The sequence below is a fragment of the Ipomoea triloba genome, chromosome 8 (genome assembly GCF_003576645.1).
Source record: "Ipomoea triloba cultivar NCNSP0323 chromosome 8, ASM357664v1".
Classification (NCBI taxonomy): domain Eukaryota; kingdom Viridiplantae; phylum Streptophyta; class Magnoliopsida; order Solanales; family Convolvulaceae; genus Ipomoea; species Ipomoea triloba.
In genome coordinates this window covers 17,876,293-17,896,634 of record NC_044923.1, presented here as the reverse complement: position 1 = coordinate 17,896,634, position 20,342 = coordinate 17,876,293, and the positions used below count along the sequence as shown (strand labels likewise).

The following is a 20,342-nucleotide window of genomic DNA, read 5'->3' as shown; positions in this document are numbered from 1 at the left end:
AAATACAGTCATTTTCGTAATTATCATCAACTTCACTATGCAAACTTGAACACTTAAATATGATATCTTTAACAACTAAATATGTAAACCTAGTAAATTTTATAAAATCAACAAAAAAAAAAGCTAAATTTTAAATATAAACCGTAAGTGTTAGACCTTAAGTAGTAAAAAGTGAACCACTAAATCAAATAAAACCAAAAACTCGGTCATAAACTATAAAATCGAAATTCTAAGTGCAATGCACTTTTTGCATTTTTGCAAGTGCAAATCTTTTAATACTAAATATGCAAAATGTTAATACTAAATGTATAAATCTGAAAAATTCTGAGAAGTGCATATTTCAGTGTTCAAGTTTGCAGAGTAAATGACGAATATATCTAAAGAAAAACATGTCTACATGTGAATGTGGCTTTAAAAGGTCTTTAGCACATTTGTTTTGCAAGTTAAAATATCATATCACACTTGTTTAACTGCTGAGCAATATATATATAATTTGGGGATTGGACATAAAACTGCAATAATGATACTATCTTTAGAGAGGTAATTAAACATTAATCTTTACGAAAAGGTCAATGATTAATGATTGTAATTGTGGAAAGTTGGTTGATGATGATAGTACAGTTTTGGAAATAGCTTTAGGTTGGTTTGCTAAATCAAAGTCATCAATGAGAGGACCATATAGGCATATTGGGTCCACTGTTTTTATGAAATATGTATGGGAATCACTACCTAACCGGCAGATAATTATCAACATCGGTATTCATCCCATTTCCATCAACTCATAAGTGATACTTTTTAATTTGTTATCCCAAAAAAATATTGAGGGAAAATGATCTGGCAAATAGATCCTTAAATTTTTTTACAAATTAGGTCTCAGAACTTAAAAAATGTAATTAAACACTTAAACTTGTTAACATCAATTAAATAAGTCTTGTTGATTATTGGTAAAATTAGAATGACGTGGTATGCATACTGCCGTTATCGAAATAAAAAAGTCGTCACCATTCAAAAAAAAATTGATCGCCTGCGCCTGCTTCGACCCACTGGAGAATCGGATTGGTCGCCTTCTCCATTGTCACTTTTTTCTTCAATGACAATGGCAACTGTTCACATTTCACTGGTCCCCAAAACCCTAGCTAATGACTACATTGGACAAAGTTTTCGTCGAACTATGTCTTCAAGCTAAATGGAATTTGGGTTGACCTCTCCTATCAAATAGATTGCTCAAATTTTTCGTCAAACTAGGTCTTCAAGTGAAATTTTAGTTTGACCTATCCCTACAAAATATAGTATTCTTGGGTTTTATTCCCCAACTATTACCAGATCAATCATTATTGAAATATTGTTATACTGTTGATAAAATTAAAACATGTTACTTAATTTATTAAATATATTGAAGAGTAAAATATTTTTGAGCCAAGATATAAATCTACTTGATTTTTGTGTCCCAATATGTTCTTTTTGTGCATTACTTTATACTCCGATCCGTCTATATATATATATATATATATATATATATATATATATATATATATATATATATATATATATATAACACTCAAAAAAAACCCATAAATCATATCAAAAGGCTCATAAAAGGACAATTGAGTAAAGGTTGGGCCAAGTTCAACATGGGGAACTTCCTACTACATACAACACCATAGACATGGCAAGGTGGTTTCCCACTAGCGCTAAGCCACTTGCACCTTCATGGCTAATGATATGGCTTGTCAATCAATCTAGCTTTAAGTTGCAAACTCCTCAAATTTTGCCTCTAAACAATATATAAAAGCCTCATGGCCTCCGGCCAAACAGGGGACACAAATCAATGCAATATACTCGTCCCATGTCTATATCCAATCACTCGTTAGTAGGCATGCCCGAATCTTGATCATAACACTGAGGGTCTGTTTACTTCATTTCTCTAATTTTTTTAAATTTATTTTCGAAACTCAATTTTCAATAGTTATAAACATGTATAAATTTGAATAACAGAAAAAGTCAATGATAAATGCTATATATGGTAGTCAAAGAGAAAGTTAGAGACGGTGACAAAAGAGAAAGTTAGAGACGATGGTTGATGCGAAAGGTAGAGATGGTGCTGAAAGGTAGAGAAAGCCAACAATTTTTTTCATTTCTCCCTAAATTGGAAAAAGTGTATAATATAACTTGTTCGATCTCTAAAGTTTAGAAAAACTGAGAATCATTATAAAGCTAGTTTTATAGGAACAAGGGATTGGGATTAAGGATATTCTATTGACCAAAATAATTACGGAAGTGTTTACTAACGGAAGAAATGAAAAACCGAAAATATGGTAGTCTAAACACGTTTACTTGTCCAAATTAGAGAAATGACAAGTAAATGTATTCAGATTTCAAACCATATCTCCCGTTTTTGTTTTTGTTTCTTTAATTAGTTAGTAAACACACTCTTAATTATTTTTTTGTGCTTAAAACAACCTTAATCACAACCCCTTGTTCAAAACTTGCCATCATTATAATCAAATGCTTATGCCAAATCAAGCCAAAACACTTAAACCCCAAAATCTCTAAAAGCTTGTTTAAATTAATATAAAGTGTCATTATTTAGAGAGCAATAATGTGGCATGAAAAACAAATATGTACAAGCATAAAGGAGTTGATTGAGTGGTCCTGCAACAAGAGCTTGCTAATTTAGTATGCTAATTGGACAGTAACTGCACATATGGCATAGCAAATGGCCTAACTTGGGGCTTTGTGCTAATGATGGGTACCAATTCAGCTTTGCCCAAATTGACAATTTGTAACAGTGGCAGCCTAACTAATAATCATTTCCCTCTAATTTAATTACATGTCTAATTTAGCTTAGACAGAAGTGATCACTCCAAAAGTGTCATGCCTAAACTCCAATTATGTGGCACATGATTTGGGATGGAGGTGGGCCAACAAAAGGATAAAGATCACAGAAAACTCCCAATGCAAATCCTTATCTATGTTGTTCAACTCAATTACATACCTATATCACTTTTGAATTTTGATTAGAGCTATAGAAACGGGTCGACAGAGTGAGGCCTGTCAAAGCCTGTCATATAGCGGGATGGGCTAAAAAGCTTACCAATAATATTGGCCTAAGGAAGGCCTATCTTACCAAGCATGTCTTGCCAACTTTCGCCATTTGGCTAATCATTATTATGTGGACCACAGAGCTGTGTGAACCATACTATCAAATAATATATGTTTCGTACACAAATAATGTACTTTTAGTATATTAAAAATGTGCATTATTTTCAGGAAAAGTACATTATTTGAGTACCGATAAAAGTACATTATTTTGTATAATATATATTCAGTACACAAATAATATATTTTTTAGTATATTAAAAATGTACTATATTTTTGTTATGGTCTACACGGCACTGTGTGGACCATGGTCCACACAATAATTTGCCCTATTTGGCGGGGTGTGCTAAAAAACCACCAATAATATGGTCCATAAAATTCAAAACCCGCCTCGCCCTTTTGATGGTAAGGGTCAAGGTAGCCCGACGAGATAAGGCTTTTTTTTTCTTTTTTTTTTTTGTGAAAATCAAGGTTGTTTTGATTGAATTGGCTCTAGTTTTGATGCCAACTACTATTGTTATATCTACCGTTGCTTTTCTTCATTACCTTATAAATTTATTCACATTGGATATTTGGATACTTTTTGTGTTTCAATTTTATGTAACATAATATATATTCATCATTATTATATGGTGTGATTACTTTTAATTTATTCATCATCATATCAATGACTAATTTACTCATTAGTATGTACTTCTCAGTTTCAAACTATTACAGAGTAATATCTAGCATGCTTAATATTTACTGTACGTGACATACTTTAATTTTATCTTTGACAAAATTACACATACGTAGTTGTCGCATAGTAACCCTCTTCCTCTACAAACATATAAACAAAACAACGATTATTGTTTTGGCATGCCCCGTCTACTACATTTGGAAACCTTATTAGAGCGTCCTTAGTAGTAGAGTTATTTCGCGGTTTTTGAGAAGTTTTTGTAAGTGTGATTAAGAAAGAGAAAATGAGAGAAGAAAAAAAAAAAAAAAAAAAGAAAAAAAAAAAAAAAGAAAAAAAAAAAAAAAGAAAAAAAAAAAAAAAGAAAAAAAAAAAAAAAGAAAAAAAAAAAAAAAGAAAAAAAAAAAAAAAGAAAAAAAAAAAAAAAAAAAAGAAGCCGGCGCGCCTACTGTACGCCAAACGCGCACAGCAAGAGAAACAACATTAATTTTTTTTCTTGGGAATCTAAATATCCCAATACCTTGGAGGAGCTCTAAAACCTCTCTCTCTCCTTCTCTCTCTTGTCATGTGGATGCTTTCCTGACAATAACTAAATATTGATATAAATGTTCAAAATTAGTTTTGCTTTATACATGTCCTTAAAAAAATGTGAATTTTCTACCTCTTTGTCTTGGTTTTGATAATTTTGCACATTAGAGCTAACCCATTAGTTGGGTTTTTAATTTGATTTTTTTTCAAAAAAAAATAAAATAAAATTTAAAAAACAAAAATAAAAGAGGAGGCGACTCCCCTCAACACGCCCAGTGGGCGCGTGCACTACACGTCCCCACTAGGTGCTGATGGTGTTTTTTTTAAAAAAAATTCTTTGGTGAGGCCCACCGTTTAGACAAAAATCACACCACTTGCAAGAATCTTTTATCTTCTCTCCTCACTTTCTCTCTCTTCCGCATCACATTTGACCTCACAAAAACCTTCTAAAATCTACAATTGGGGATACTCGTATGCCTTCTGTTTGTTGTGGGCTTGTACTAACTGAAGTAGGCCTCATGTTTCTTGAAAATATTTCGATCACTCTATTTTTATAAAATTTACACTTACAACATATCCATTTTTTTAATAAAAAAATATAAACTCAAGTAAATAAACTAATAAATCTCACATGTTCGATCACTCCCACTAGATATTTTCACTTCAATAAGTTTAACATGTCTAGATTTTTCTTATAAGATTAGACAGTCAAGACAAATGTAAATCAGATTAAGCTAAGGTTAAAATATAGAAAAATCTATCATATCAATCAACACGGTAAGCCTTATACCCAGTACCATCCTAAAGTGAATGGTAAAGATATTGATCAAGTTTGTATCGGTACTATTCTTATAAAGTTAATATCTTTTCAAAGTTAAAGAGACACGACAATAATATGCACCGTGACATTTTCCGAAAACACATATCACTAACTGAATCACCACTTGGGAAAACATAAAAATTTCTCTTTCTTTTCCTTTTTGTTTGCTTTAGGGTTTTGTGAGAGGTGAGAGCCACAAGATATAGCATGTGAGGAATTACCCAAGATGGGTAGGCTGGAATGGTCATTGAGGAATAGATGGTTTGGCAGAAAGAGTTAGAGATATTTATATATGGATGTTTGGGGTTTCGTATAAGAATGGTTTAATTTTGCTTCCCCAATATATGGTTGTGTGTAGAGAGAGCATGCAATGCAGCTTATTATCTTATCTTATGATCCCATCATCTATCAATGCATATATTCCACTTTACTTTTTTGCTTGTTTGGGAATGTTTCATTTGGGCACGAGTCTTGCTTTGCTTTGCTTTTTTGCAGATATTATTATTTATATATATATAAACGTGTTTTATTCCTTCCCCTTTCAACACGCCTTGTTTTTCTTTACATTCACATGTTGTTGGACAACATATAATATCTCACCACTTCCAAAACTATCTTCATTTCCCTCCTTTTAGAAATAAATGCGTATCGCTGCGTCGAAAGTTATTGCTAAAGTAGCGAATATAATGCACAATTTTATTTTCTTATACGTACCGTCATATTTTTTTAGAGGCTAGGATCCATATCCTGAATCTAAAACCACTTGTTAGGATCAAGCGTTTATCATTATCCAATATAGAAAAAACTTGTGTGAGACCGTCTCACCATGAAACGGGCCGGGCCGGGTCGGGTCGGGTCGGGATGCAAATGTAACACTTATATACACAAATGTGTCATACTTATATGCTCAAATGTAATACTAATCATGAATAAAATTTTTATTACTTATAAGGGTAAATGTAATACTTTTAAGGGAAAATACAATACTTTTACATTTCGATTTAAAAGTATTACATTTTTCCTCAAAAGTATTATATTTGCCCTTATAAGTAAGGGGCACTTGTCAACATTACTTATTATGAAAAACGTGTTACTTTTTCTCTTATAAGTTATAAGTAACAAAATTGTATTCTTGATTAGTGTTATATTTGAGCATATAAGTATGATATTTGCACATATAAGTATGACATTTACACGGTGCTTTGACCCGACCCGACCCGTCTCACGAATAAGGATCCGTGAGACGGTCTCACACAAATGAAAAGTTATAGGTAGTAGCGAAGACTACGCAACTTTATTTTCTTATACTGCCACATATTCGAGAGGCAAGATGCTGGACTTGATCCTAGTTGTGTCTTTCAAGCCTTCATCCAACAATCCTCTAGTTGTGCTGGACTTGACCTTCACTAACCTCCGCCTATTATCTTCCTTAATTAATTTCAAGCTTTTAGCAAGTTAAAGCTTAAAAAAAAATCATTTCAACATACAAGAGGGAAATTGACAAAATGCCTGGATGGGCCAAGCTTTTAGCAAGTTAAAGTGCAATTTTGTTTTAAAGTTTTTTTTTTTTTTTTTCACACAACTTGAACTACAAAACAAATTTAGAATTTTTTTAATAAGGATCCTCTTGTAAATAATTTGGTATTCAATTGATGCGTTTTAGGAACATATTTAGGTATTTTGTCAATCATCAATTTAAGCATTACCTTGGGAATATCTGTCGATTACTCTAAATTAATCAATTTGGCAAATTGAATATATGTATGTATGTATTTTTTAATTATAAATAAATACTAAATTAAAAGTCATAGTTTATTTCTTTAAATAAATTGTATATTATAAGTTTTTTTTTCGTAAGTTGTGTTCATGGGCTTACTCTCCTAGCACACTACCTTCCCATTTAGTTTGTTATATTGGATTCGCAAATTATTGTATGGATCGTGGTTTACACCACAGTATAAAATCATGTCGTTTTGATGTTTAAAATTTATTGCTTTGTGTACGTGTTAAAATAATGAATTTTTTAAGCTACGAAAATGTATTTTATAAGTTAGAATAACATACTTTATATGCTAAAACAATGTATTTTATGTGTTAGAATAATGTACTTTATATGTACGTGTTAGAATAATGAAATTTATGGAATAAGATAATATATTTTATGACCGAGTTAGAATAATATACATTATGTGCTTTCACCGTTATTCACACAGCTGTGTAAATTATGGTGATGCAATAATGATTATTGGATTGTGCTAGGCCAGCCGATCACTTATATTCCATGACATGATAAAGTTAAAGGAGAAGAAAATTATCTCAATTTAGAAATAAGACATGCTATTAACTTTAAAATAAAGCAAAATGGAGAAATTGTACTTTTTATCCTAAGTAATAGGGCAATTGCAGGATTTGTCTCAACTTATTGGTCATACTCACTTTTCGTCTCTAAACTATAATTGACGTTGTAAATTTTATCTCTTTTTTTTTTTTTCTAACAGAACATTGGGGACGACATTTGCAATGTTAGTTATAGCTTAGGGACAAGAACGAAGTAAGTATAACCTGTTAGAAAAAAAAAATTTACAACTTCAATTATACCTTAGAAACGAAAATGAAGTGAGAATAACCAACAAGGGCGAATCATACAATTATTGTGTAACTTAGAGATGAAAAGTGCAATTTTTTCAAACAACAATAGACAAACTATATAAATTAAAACGGAGCCCACCAAAGTTTGTCATAAGCATAATATCAATCACATGTAAACACAATTCCAGATTTATAAAATGTATTACCATTCAATTTATACAAAAATTTATTTCTCTGATATATATGTTACGTTGCAGAAAAGACCTTCAATCCCATTTCAAAAGCTTTCGAAGTGCTTAAAGTAAGTGATAATGTTTCACTAAGAAAGATTTGTGATTGCCCGATTTTAACTATTTAAAACGATTATTTAAATGGTGAGGAATCAATCATTATTGTGTGGACTATACTTCACGTTGTGTGGATCGCGGTCCAAAAACACATAAAATATACTACGTATTATTTAACTCATAAAGGACCTTCTATCCCATTTCAAAAGCTCTCGGAGTGCTTAAAGTAAGTGATAATATTTCACCAAGAAAGATTTGTGATTGCTTGAATTTAAACCATTTAAAATGATTATTTAAGCATTTAGAAGTCAATCATTGTTGTGTGGAACACGATCCAAAAACACATAAAATATATTGTTTAACTCATAAAATATAATATTCTGACACATAAAGTACATTATTTTACTCATAAAATACATTATCTCATCAAAATAGACAGTTCTTATATCGTGGACCGCGTTCCCAAAACGACGTCGTTTTAGTAAGTGGGAGACGGAGCCCCGTAATTGACACTACAGTTCATTCCAAAAGGTACTGCCTTACATTTGTTTTGATATTATCGAATGAAACTGTAGTTATATCAAAATGTAACTGTAGTTGTGTTGAAATGTAACTGCAGTGTATATGAAAAGATACTGAATAATAGTTTCACATTTGTGTTTGATATTATCCAATGAAACTGTAGTTATATCAAAATGTAACTGTAGTTGTGTTGAAATGTAACTGCAGTGTATATGAACAGATACTAAATAACAATTTCACCTTTGTGTTTTTATATTATCGAATGAAACTGTAGTTATATCAAAATATAACTGCAGTTGTGTTGAAAGGTAACTGCAGTTGTATTGAAATGTAACTGAAGTTGTGTTGAAATGTAACTGCAGTATATATGAAAAGAAAGTGAGTGGCGCGAATTCATCCGTCTGTTTTCATTAATCAAAACGACGTCGCTTTGGGACCACGGTCCACAATGCATTGTGGACCACGGTCCACGATATAATTTGCGCAAAATAGAGTGAATTTGGTTTTTCAAAACGAATTAGATGTATTAATTGAAATTTAATTTGCCAATCGCGGTTTAAAAGAAAATAGAAAATTGAATTTGGTTTTTCAAAACGAATTAGATGTATTAATTGAAATTTAATTTGCCAATCGCGGTTTAAAAGAAAATAGAAAATTCGAGTTAATTCTAACTGGATTAGAAAGTCAAAAACAACAAATGTGGCTGCTGGGATTCGAGCCCAGGTCTTCACGGCCACAACGTGAAATTCTCACCACTAAACTACAGCCACTTTTGTGTAGTGGTTTAAATTTAATAATATAAATATATAATCGTGCATTGTATACTATTTTTCCGACTAAAAGAAATGAAAGGGGAAAAATTGCCACAATGATGCACGGAAAACATCATGTTATTATTAATTTAAATAAAAAACAAAAAAAATTGTTAAAATGTGCAATATAATAATATATAGTTACAATAAAAGAGTCTTTCTTTTTGGTTTAGTTTAATGATACATTCTTACTTAAATGTATTTGTATGTATTTTATAGGTATTTTTTTATTGGGAAGCAATGTGGAGCTTGGAAATGCTCAGTTTTGCACTCAGGAATGCAATCCTAGAGCAGCCTATATGATCTGCCCACCTAATACCAGGACTGAACCAGTTTGTAGAAATTGTTGTCAAGTTGCAAACACCGGCTGTCAACTCTTCGATTCCAATGATTCGCCACTTTGCACTTAGACCGAGTCTTTTGCAAGGTCGTATCATTCCAAATGTTTAAATCAAGTAATTTCAACGGTAATAATAATAATAATGTCTCAATCATCAATATAGATGGAATAAGATTGTAAGACTCTTTTGAATAACTATGCATGGGGGAGAGATTACTATAGTATAGTCTATTGCCTTCATTGTAATCAAACCTCACCATTTTTTTTTTTGGATTAACGAGGTAAACCCCACTCCTCACTGTGTGAGTATGTGAGTATGTGAGTAAAGCCCTCTCATCGAATTTCGAAGGCAAACAAATTCCTTGGTTTGGTTGTAGCGAGTTGCTATTCCATGGAATTGCAATTCCAATCCCTCATTTTCATGTAATTAGAATATCATGACGCCTCAGGTATTTCAATTCCGCATTGGTTGGGAAGAAAAAAATGCCATTGAGACAAAATTACCCTTCTCTTTTCTAACCTTAAAAAAAAAAAAAAANAAGAAAAAAATGCCATTGAGACAAAATTACCCTTCTCTTTTCTAACCTTAAAAAAAAAAAAAAAAAAAACTTCAGCCTTCTATATGATTTTTTTTGGATGTATGCATTTAAAAAGCTTAACATTTTATTATATTTAACTAAGTTGTATACTTTTTATTTTTATGAAGTTTTTTGGGTGTGAGCTTATGATGCTTAATGTTACATGGTTAGGTAAATTTTGAGAGCTATTAAATATGTTCTAGTGATGCAAATTTATATTAAAAGTATCCAAATAACAATTGCATTGCATTATAATTTTGACACAATTTTACTTGTTATTTAAGATTAATAATAATAATAATTTGTAATTTTTTTCTCACTTAATTCCCTCCTTGCAACTAAACACCCCGTAGTGCTACTATCAACATTATAAGAGTTTATTACTGAAATGGTCCATTGACTATTGCGAAATTACCAATTTGGTCATCGACAATTTTTTTTGCTCAATTAAGTCTCTGGACTTTGAAAAATTTAACCAATTTGGTCATCCGTTTATTTTACCGTTAAACATCCGTTAAATCGAGACCAAATTGGTAATTTTGCTATAGTCAAGGGACCAAATTGATAATTAATTTTTTATTGAAATGGTCCCTTGACTATAGCAAAATTACCAATTTGGTCCCGATTTAACAGATGTTTAACGACAATTTTCACGGAGGACCAAATTAGTTAAAATTTTCAAAATCGATGGACTTAATTGGGTACCAAAAAAATCATTTATTGTAACAAAAAAATTCAAGAAGAATAACAAATGAGTAATTGTGCCGTAATAAGCTATTTATGCCCATTAATGAATCAAAAAAAAAAAAAAAAAAAAAAAAGAACCCCAGCTCTGACAAATATAGACAATCGCAAACCCAATACCAGATTCAAAAATATGCTAGACCTATAAAAATGGAAAATATCTACAAAAATTAATTTAAAAGCAAAACAAGCAAATGCAAATTATCTGAGACACTGTTGTTTGCTGGAAAATTTAAGAGGGGGAGAAAGCATCTAATGGCAGAGAATAGAAAGGATAGGTGGAGGTGTACTGGGGTGGAGGAGAACGGATAGCATCATTTGCCAGTGCTGCCGTGCACAGTCCAGTAGACTGCTACTCACCTACTCCATTTGTCATGGTGTCGTTTACTTCATTTTTCTGTTTTTCCATTTTCGTTTTCCATTTTTTCAGTTTTCCTTTTCCATTTTTCCAGTTTTTCATTATCCATTTTTCCAGTTTTTCATTTCTCCAATTTTTTTCAGTTTTCAATTTTTAAATAAAAAATCAATAAATTAATACTAAATGTATACAATATCAAGAAAAACGACCAGGGTACTATCCAACCACTTTGCATCTTCGTCATGCGTATTCCGTAAGTTACTCATTTACAATTTTCATTAATATTTCAACTAATATTCACAAAAATTAAACATACAAAAAGGAACTACAATTAAAACCTCAATTGAGGTTTTGATTTTAGAACCTCAATTGAGGAAATCAGAACCTCAAAATGAGGTTCTGTTGACAGAACCTCATTTGAGGTTCTGCCAACAGCCATCAAAATTGCAAGATTTTGGAGAGCCCAAAAAATGAGTTCTACATTCAAAATAAATATATTCAATAGAAAAAAAAGATATTAAAATCAAATTTCACAATTGAAGTTCTACAATCAAAATTATAATAGCAAAAAAATGAGATATTATTCATCAAAATAAATAAAATAGGTTGAGATAATTACTTGTGGACTTGGACAAGATCCTACGGAAGATTAAGCTCTTCTTTGTTGTACGTGAAAGGAGGAGAGATGGAGAGAAAGGGAGTGATGGAGATGAAGAACGGCGGCGATGGAGAGCGCGACCGAAGAGAATAAAGAGCGAGAGCGCGGCCGAAGAGAAGAAGGAGCGAGAGCACAGTGGATGACCTAATTCTAAGGAAGTAAATTTAAAAATGTTGGTAGAATGATTCAAACCGGAGACCTTCTTCATGAAATCACTGTTCACGCGCGTTTTTTCCATTCTTCCAATTGGAGAGAGCTGATTTCCTTCTCTCCATTTTTCTATAAGATTTGGAGAATTGGAGTTGAGAAAGGATTTGGAAAAATGAATTTAGTAAACAATCTCTCCATTTTCCATTCTTTCACTCCTTCATTTCTCCATTTTTTTGGAAAATTCTTCATTTTTTCAAGTTAGTAAATGACCCCTTAGTATTTTGTGAAATACCCGAATTGTAAAATTATTCTTATTGTATTAAATTGGACTCTGGATAATATTTTTGATGTTGTAAGTATTAGCCTTAGCGTTTGGGTATAGAAAAGATACCTGAGCGTGGCGGTAATACCCCATTTCTTTTGGTTAGTAAAAGCTTCCACATTGATTTTAGTAAATTGTCAATTAAGAAATAAAAAAATATTAATGAAAATTTGGTTATGAAAATTGGGGTGTTACAGGTATCACTTACCTTTTATTCCAATTCTACTTTATTAAAATATAATCAATCTAGTTATTATTTAAAATTCTTTTATCAATTATAATTATTATAATTAAAATTCGTAATCACAAATATAGTAAGTGAATTGCATTTTTTTATAATTAAAATTCGTAACCACAAATACAGTAGGTGAATTACATATTTTTTTTAATTTGTCTTCATTCTGGGCTGTTGTTTAAGATTCCCTAAGTAGATTATGATTGAAACAAAGCAACTATGATCCCCTAACCATCTAGGCCATTACAACAATCCCTAAGCCTTAAGCTGACTCGACTTTAAAAAAAAAAAAAAAATAGTTCCACAAGATGCTGTAAACTACTCACCACAAGCTACCCTATATCCACAGGCTTCGTTACTCAGGATCCCATCCTTTCCTCCCGTCTTTTGCCGCCTCATCTCCAAAACTTTTCTGTGAGAATTGGAATGCGCTGCAGCTGAAAAGGTAGGGCTATTCGCGGGGCGATACTCTGGCAGGAGCCTACCAGACTTGTACTGCACCCCACAGGCATTACACAACGTCGCCCACCACCCACCACCGTCGCCTCGTAGTAGGATCCCACGAAGCCTTCCTCGTTGCTCAACACCTCCACCACGTTGCCAATCCGGTACCCCACCGTGTTTACAGTACTCATGGTTGTTGATTTTCCGGGAGAAACTTATTTTAAGAGATAGAGAGAGAAAAATAAAGGTAAAATCTGGCTCAGTATTCACAGGGAATACGAATTATGATTATAAGCAATAGTTTATATAGAAAATAATGAAGAGAGAGAGATAGAGGTGAAAAGGGTAAGAAATTAAGAGGGGTGGAGATGGAGGAGTAGTTTAGGAAATTTGGCTGATTAGTAGGAGAAAAAAAAAACATAATTACGCTACTGTTATAATTTATTACCATAAAATTAATATATCAATATGTTATAATTTCCTAGAATAAAATTATTATTACCATAAATGATTAGGAAATATTGAATATTACAGGTAAAAAATTGAATATAATGGAAGAGCCGGACGTATGACAAAGCTTGGAACTTGGAAGATTATTATTATTGAAGGAGGATAATAAATTAATAAATTAATAAATAAATAAAATAACTGAAATTACCAAAATGTCACTAACTTTGGGCGGGAAACTTTGGGAGGAGGATAATGCTTTTATATATAGTATAAAGTATAGATTTCTATTTTCTTTTTCATTTTCAATCAATTATGGATCTTTTTTATTTTCAGTCAATTAGTAATTTTCATTTTCGCCGAAGACCTTGTGGTCTAGTGGCATCCGGTGTCCCGGTTTACACTCCTAAATGGATGATGCTTCAGTAGGTTGAGAAAGTGGCTATGATCAGAGATTACATTGTAATAGATTCAGTAGCACTCAAACAAACAAAAAAAAGTAATTTCCATTTCCTTTTTCATTTTCTACCAGTTAAGGCACAAATATGCATGGAAGTTATATCAATATTATTATTATATTTTTATTATATTATTATTATTATTATTATTATTATTGTTGTTGTTGTTGTTATTATTATTATTATTATTATTATTATTATTATTATTATTATTATTATAGTTAATTATTAATATTGTTCAATAAACACATTTCTTAATTTTAGGTGTCCCAAAAGAAAGTGTATTAATTGTAATTCTAAATGACTTTTTTTTTTTTATCAAAATGCTTGAGATTACAAAAATGTCCCTGAGTTTGCACGGGAAAAGGTTCTCATGCACTTCCATTATATATATATATATATATATATATATATATATATATAGAGAGAGAGAGAGAGAGAGAGAGAGAGAGAAATAATTGAAATTTGAGGGATGCGAAGAAATTAAAATAGTAATATATTACAAATCTGTTAATATGACAGTAATCTTTACTTTTAAAAGTGAAGTGAATCACATGAATAAAAATAGCCCACACAAATGCATTACCTATTTACCTCTACCCTCAAGTGAAACAAATGATTATATTAGTAGTATGGACTTTCTTGATCATGATGTGCATGTATATAATGAAGCAAGTTGAATATGTTTTTATATTAGTAGTATGGACTATTTTTTTATACCATGAGGTGCATGTGTATAATAAAGCAAGTTGAATATGTTTTTTACATTAGTAGTATAGACTTTCTTCATCATGATGTACATGTATATAATGAAGCAAGTTGAATATGTTTTTATATTAGTAGTATGGACTTTCTTGATCATGAGTTGTGTGTATATAATGAAACAAGTTGAATATGTTTATATATTAGTAGTATGAACTTTCTTGACCATCATGATGTGCCTGTATATAATGAAGCACAAAGGAAATGTTTGGGTATGATCTCGAAAGAAGTGACGGATATGGATGAAAATAATTTTCGTACTTAAAGATTATGAATTTAATTTTTATTAATATATTTGCAATCAGGTTGGAGTTAGTACAATAAGAATGGAAAATTCAAATTCTCTCTCGACTCAACGGTTCTCTGAGAAGCATGATTTGCTCGAACGAAGCACGAAGAAGACGAAAGCGATCAGTGATTCTCCAAGCTTTGCTGCGATGGATTCGCAAACGAGAACCCCTGCTGAAACGGATACGGAGATGGAACCGATTGTTGAATCGGATGTAGTCGCTGAAACCCCGCAGGACGCGTCACCTACACAGGCAGATCGGGAGTGCCCTAGGCAGATCGCGGATGCTGCTTCCACCAGCAGGACGTGTCTCACGGTCATATTCAAACACCCTTGGTGAATGGCGAGGGTGCACCATCTCGATCGTATCGGGATTCTGTGGTGGGAAGTGGATCTGGGACCATTCCTTTCATGCTCGCAAATTGCACCGAGGAAGATCCAGCCGATACTGAGGCTGAGGAGCTTTCTGATGATGAGGATGACGATCCTACATGTCCGACTATCCGTTATTCTGCTAAGGAAAAGGAGCAGATCCAGGAGCCTTGGAGGCAGTCCCTAATCGTAACGGTGATGGGGCGTCGGGTGGGGTATGCTTATCTTTTACGGCGTCTGACTTCGATGTGGAGGCCCAAAGGCCGCATGGACTTAATTGCTTTAGATAACGACTACTTTCTGGTCAAATTTGGTTTCATTGAGGATTTGGAGTTTGCGAAGTACGAAGGTCCGTGGATGGTTCTGGATCACTATTTGATAGTGAAGGATTGGGTGCCGAATTTCGATCCGATTGCGGACACTACGGAAAAGGTTCTTGTTTGGGTTCGTTTCCCTAGCATCCCGGTGGAATACTATAACTATTTGAGTTTGCGAAGGATTGGGAACAAGCTTGGTCGGACTGTTAGGGTAGATCACACGACAAGTCTGGTTTCGAGAGGGAAGTTTGCGCGGGTTTGTGTTGAACTCGACATTACCAAACCTTTAGTCTCCACTTTCACTATGGAGGAGAAGGTTTGGAAGGTGGCATATGAGGGCATCCACTTGGTCTGCTTCTCGTGTGGGCTATACGGCCATAGGCAAGAGTCATGCCCGACTTCGCCGATCGAGGCTACTGTGGTCGTTTCTACAGATCAGAACGCGGATCCTGGTCAGGCGGTAGCTAATGCTGATCCTACTGCTCAAGTTGCAGGGGTTCAACAAGGACATCAAACGTCTACTCGTGCGAAGCCTTACGGTCCGTGGATGATCGCTCCAAGGCGGGATCGGAGACCTACTGGGCGACCAGCGGGGCCGGGGAAAACTGTGGCAATAGAGGGTTTACCCGGGAATGTTAGTGCTGCCGGCCCAAGGGCTAATACTTCAGGTTCAAGGTTCGCGCCACTGGAAGATGATCCAACCTCTGAGAACCATTCAGCCCTTGAGGATAGTAGAGAACCAGTTCATCAACGTGAGACGCAGCCTGCTCAGCAGACTGCTGCGACAACCACTAGGAATCAGCGAACACGACGGGCCAATGTGGTGGTGAACGAGAGACAGATTATTAACGAACCGGCTGAAGGCCGACTAGTGTCAGTCCTGGAGAAAGAAGAATCCTCTCGCGCCAATCAATCTGCGTCCAGGCCGCGTCGTGCCGCTGAGGAGGACGAGCATGTGGTCATTTGCGGCGAGCAGGGAGGGCAAGTCATAAATGAAACCAGAGTGGTCACGGGTGACGCCATTGCGGTTGCACCTAACGTGAACTCCAACCCCATGTCGGAGCACCATGCGGACCCTCCAAATGCTTGGGATGAGGAAGGGGATGCGGTGATGGAGATTGAGAATCCAAACGAGCTTGATCAGGCGGAGGGGGGCGTTGATGCTTGATAAGTGCCAAAAGTAGCCATATTTTAGGGGTCATTTAGGTGTAAAATATGCTATAATAGATGTCCTTAGGCCTAGAAACATGCTAAGATAGGGTAATTTCATTGCATATAGGTCTAGGGACTAATCTTGTGTGTTTCAATATAATTTGCACAATTCTTGCACTTCGCAGGGCATTCCGGCGACACTTCAGTAAAACGGATGTAACCGGAGCTAGGAATGTCCGAATGAGGCGATGCAGGTGGCTATGGAACCGCATCGTCGAGAGCTACAACATAGAAGAAGACAGCAGAAGCAAACCACGCACGCTCACACGCGTGTGAGCCGCGTGGACGCGACACAACGCGGAAATTATTAGGGCGAGATTTTTGAGGCTATATATATGGCCTTTATAGGTTTTCCCAGGAAGTTCCCAGCAGCCCTAATTTCCTTTAGATTAGTTTCTTTAGGGTTTTCTCCCCTTTGGGGGAAATCCTTTTTCTTTTCTTTAGAGTAGATTAGATAGATAGATTTTCCATAGATTGAAGAAGCAAGATGAAGGATGAAAGGAAGATGGAGTAGATCCATAGATCTCTGGGTATATTGCTAAAACTTTTATTCCTTAAAGATTGCAACTTTAATCTATTGCTTTGTTTATTTTGTTGATTTAATGCTTTCTATGTTAGAATAGAGTAGTTTGGGTGTGGGTGCCCTTGTTAATCTATGGATTGATGCTTAGATTTTATCTTATGATCTTGAGATTTGTGGGAGTATGATTGATGATTGTATGGATGATGTTGTTCAATCTTTGCTTCTATTTCTGGCTGGGATAGTTAGTGAACCGAGTGGAAGTGAGAGAGTGCGCGATAGCGGCCTCTCACGAGCCCAACTCATCTATATCTCCGCTCTTAATCCGAAAGGATGAGATCCGAGAGGAGTGGTAGGCAAGGTGTTCGATAAAATGCCTCAACCGAATGAGGATTGAGAGTCTGAGTGTGACGCCACTCGGTACCAATACCGTGACTCCCTAGATCAATCCCGAAACCCAATTCCAAGCTACCTACTATAATCAATCCTTTGGCTTAACTTTGGCATGCACCCCTTCTTTTACCTTTTGTATTTTCCATCTTATTTTACCTTTAAAACCTTTACAAAACTCACCATGAACAAAACCTCTCCCTTTGATTCTTGTAACTCTTACCTATCAACCTCCTAAATGCCAACATAAATTCGGTTCCCATTCGCCATCCTTGAGAGACACGACACTCGGGGAATCTTCCTCGTTTTACCACCTTCCACCTTCACATTCACCTCACCACATTACACAACATCAATGCTCCATCCGTTTGACGCGTCTTTTCTTTTTTGTGTCGTTTCTTTGTTTTTTCTTCCTCTATTTTTGTTGTTTTTTATGAATTGCATCACATGGAACTGCCAAGGCGCTGGTGGTCGTGTGTTCCACCGCGTCCTGAAAAATTTACTCCAAACCCATAAGCCGGCCATTTTGGGCCTTGTCGAGCCAAAGGTCTCGGGTATCCACGCCAACACTATCTGTAAACGGCTGGGTTTCTCGGATTGGGTCCGGGTCGAGTCGGTTGGTTTTAGTGGGGGGATATGGGTTTTATGGAACGCTTCTCTGCGGGTTTCTGTAATCAAAACTCATCCCCAATTCGTTGTTTTGCAAGTTAGGGACGATAATCTTAATCCTTGGTACTACGCGATCGTGTATGGCAGTCCAACTCACCATCTTCGTCGGAGGTTGTGGTCTGAATTAAACATGGCAAAGTTGCAGCTAGATGGTCCCTGCCTAGTAGCGGGGGACTTCAACTCGGTTCTTATCAAAGATGAAACGTGCAACTATACCGCCTTCTCTACTCAGCGTAGTTCGGATTTTGCAAATTGGATAAATTCTGAAGGTTGGATCGACATGGGCTTCAATGGTCCTCCTTTAACTTGGGTTCGTGGCCAGGTCACGGGTATAGATAAAGGTGCTCGTTTAGATCGGGCTCTCTGTAATGTTGCGTGGCGACAGCTTTTCCCCGAATCCATGGTCTCTCATCTTCCACGGCTCGCATCAGACCACGCTCCCCTCTTGATCACAATTGAGAAACGTGTTTCTAGTCTTACTCGCCATTATTTCAAATTTCAGGCGGCTTGGTTTACTGATCCGAGCTTCATGAACTTAGTCCGGAATTCTTGGGTTAGGACTGGGGATGTATGCAGCAACGTTAACCGGGTGGAATCTGCCTTAACAATATGGAACCGGTCAGTGTTTGGTAACATACATCGCCGGAAGAAAACTGTGTTGGCCCGCCTTAGTGGAGTACAACGCCGTCTTTCAACAGCTTTCCATCGCGGTTTGGCTAAACTGGAACAAAACCTGACAAATGAGTATCATGAAATCCTTTTTCAAGAAGAACTTCTTTGGTTCCAACGCTCTCGGGAAGAATGGATCAATTCCGATGACAGAAACACGGCATACTATCATGCGTCCACAACCATTCGTAAAGCTCGTAATTCGATCAAAAGCCTAAGGGATGATCTTGGTAACTAGATCTCGGATCCTGTTCGTCTTAAACATCATGTGCGGGAGTATTTTAAATCTTTATTTTCCCAGGACGCTATGCCTCCTCAACAACTTGTCTTAGAGGGAGAATTCCCTGTCCTTCCGCGGGATGATTGGAACACTTTTAACCGCCCTTTCACCAAAGCGGAAGTTCACTCCGCCCTTACTAAGATGGCCTCGTTCAAAGCCCCTGGTCCGGACGGTTTTCATGCGGCCTTTTATCAGCGGATGTGGGAGGTTGTGGGTGATATCATTTTTGAGCTTGTTACGAACGCAGCTGAGACCGGTCACCTTCTGGAGGATTTAAATAACACTCTTTTAGTTCTGATTCCGAAAGTAAATTCACCGGAAGTGATATCTCAATTTCGACCGATTAGCCTATGCAACGTCAGCTACAAGATCATTACCAAATCCGTAACCAATCGCTTGAAAAGAATCCTTCCGAAGTTGATAAGCCCTTTCCAAAGCTCTTTCGTTCCAGGCTGGCAAATATCAGACAATGTAATTATTTATCAGGAGGTCATGCAATTGTTGCGCACAAAAAAAGGCCGAACGGGCTATATGGCTATAAAACTCGACTTTGAAAAAGCCTACGATCGTCTCTCGTGGAATTTCATCCAGTCCATTTTCCGGGACGTTGGGTTCGATGTGAAATGGATAACTCTTCTGATGAACTGTATCCCCTCTCCACGCATGTCTATATCGTGGAATGGAGAACGCCTTCAGTATTTCCGCCCGGAAAGGGGTATCCGCCAGGGTGACGCAATGTCTCCGGCAATTTTTGTGTTATGCCTTGAAAGACTGAGCCAGATGATCTCCCAGAAA

At 35.4% G+C, this 20,342-nt stretch overlaps 2 protein-coding genes and 1 non-coding gene across 3 annotated transcripts; 2 read left to right on the top strand and 1 right to left on the bottom strand.

Annotated features, from left to right (window-relative positions):
* Window positions 1-9,219: 9,219 nt before the first annotated feature.
* On the bottom strand, window positions 9,220-9,291 carry TRNAH-GUG. The gene has a single exon. It is a non-coding gene; the product is annotated as a tRNA-His (tRNA).
* Window positions 9,292-15,529: 6,238 nt separating this feature from the next.
* Window positions 15,530-16,975, top strand: LOC116027061. The gene has a single exon (XM_031268487.1). It carries the CDS (start codon window positions 15,530-15,532, stop codon window positions 16,973-16,975), a length of 1,446 nt encoding a protein of 481 aa, XP_031124347.1.
* Window positions 16,976-18,362: 1,387 nt separating this feature from the next.
* On the top strand, window positions 18,363-19,505 carry LOC116027060. The gene has a single exon (XM_031268486.1). The coding sequence runs from the start codon at window positions 18,363-18,365 to the stop codon at window positions 19,503-19,505; it is 1,143 nt and encodes a 380-aa protein (XP_031124346.1).
* Window positions 19,506-20,342: the final 837 nt, after the last annotated feature.

What these genes read in the sequence shown, in the direction of transcription:
- LOC116027061 (XM_031268487.1), top strand. Translation starts at nt 15,530, where the DNA reads ATGCTCGCAAATTGCACCGAGGAAGATCCAGCCGATACTGAGGCTGAG.
- LOC116027060 (XM_031268486.1), top strand. Translation starts at nt 18,363, where the DNA reads ATGAATTGCATCACATGGAACTGCCAAGGCGCTGGTGGTCGTGTGTTC.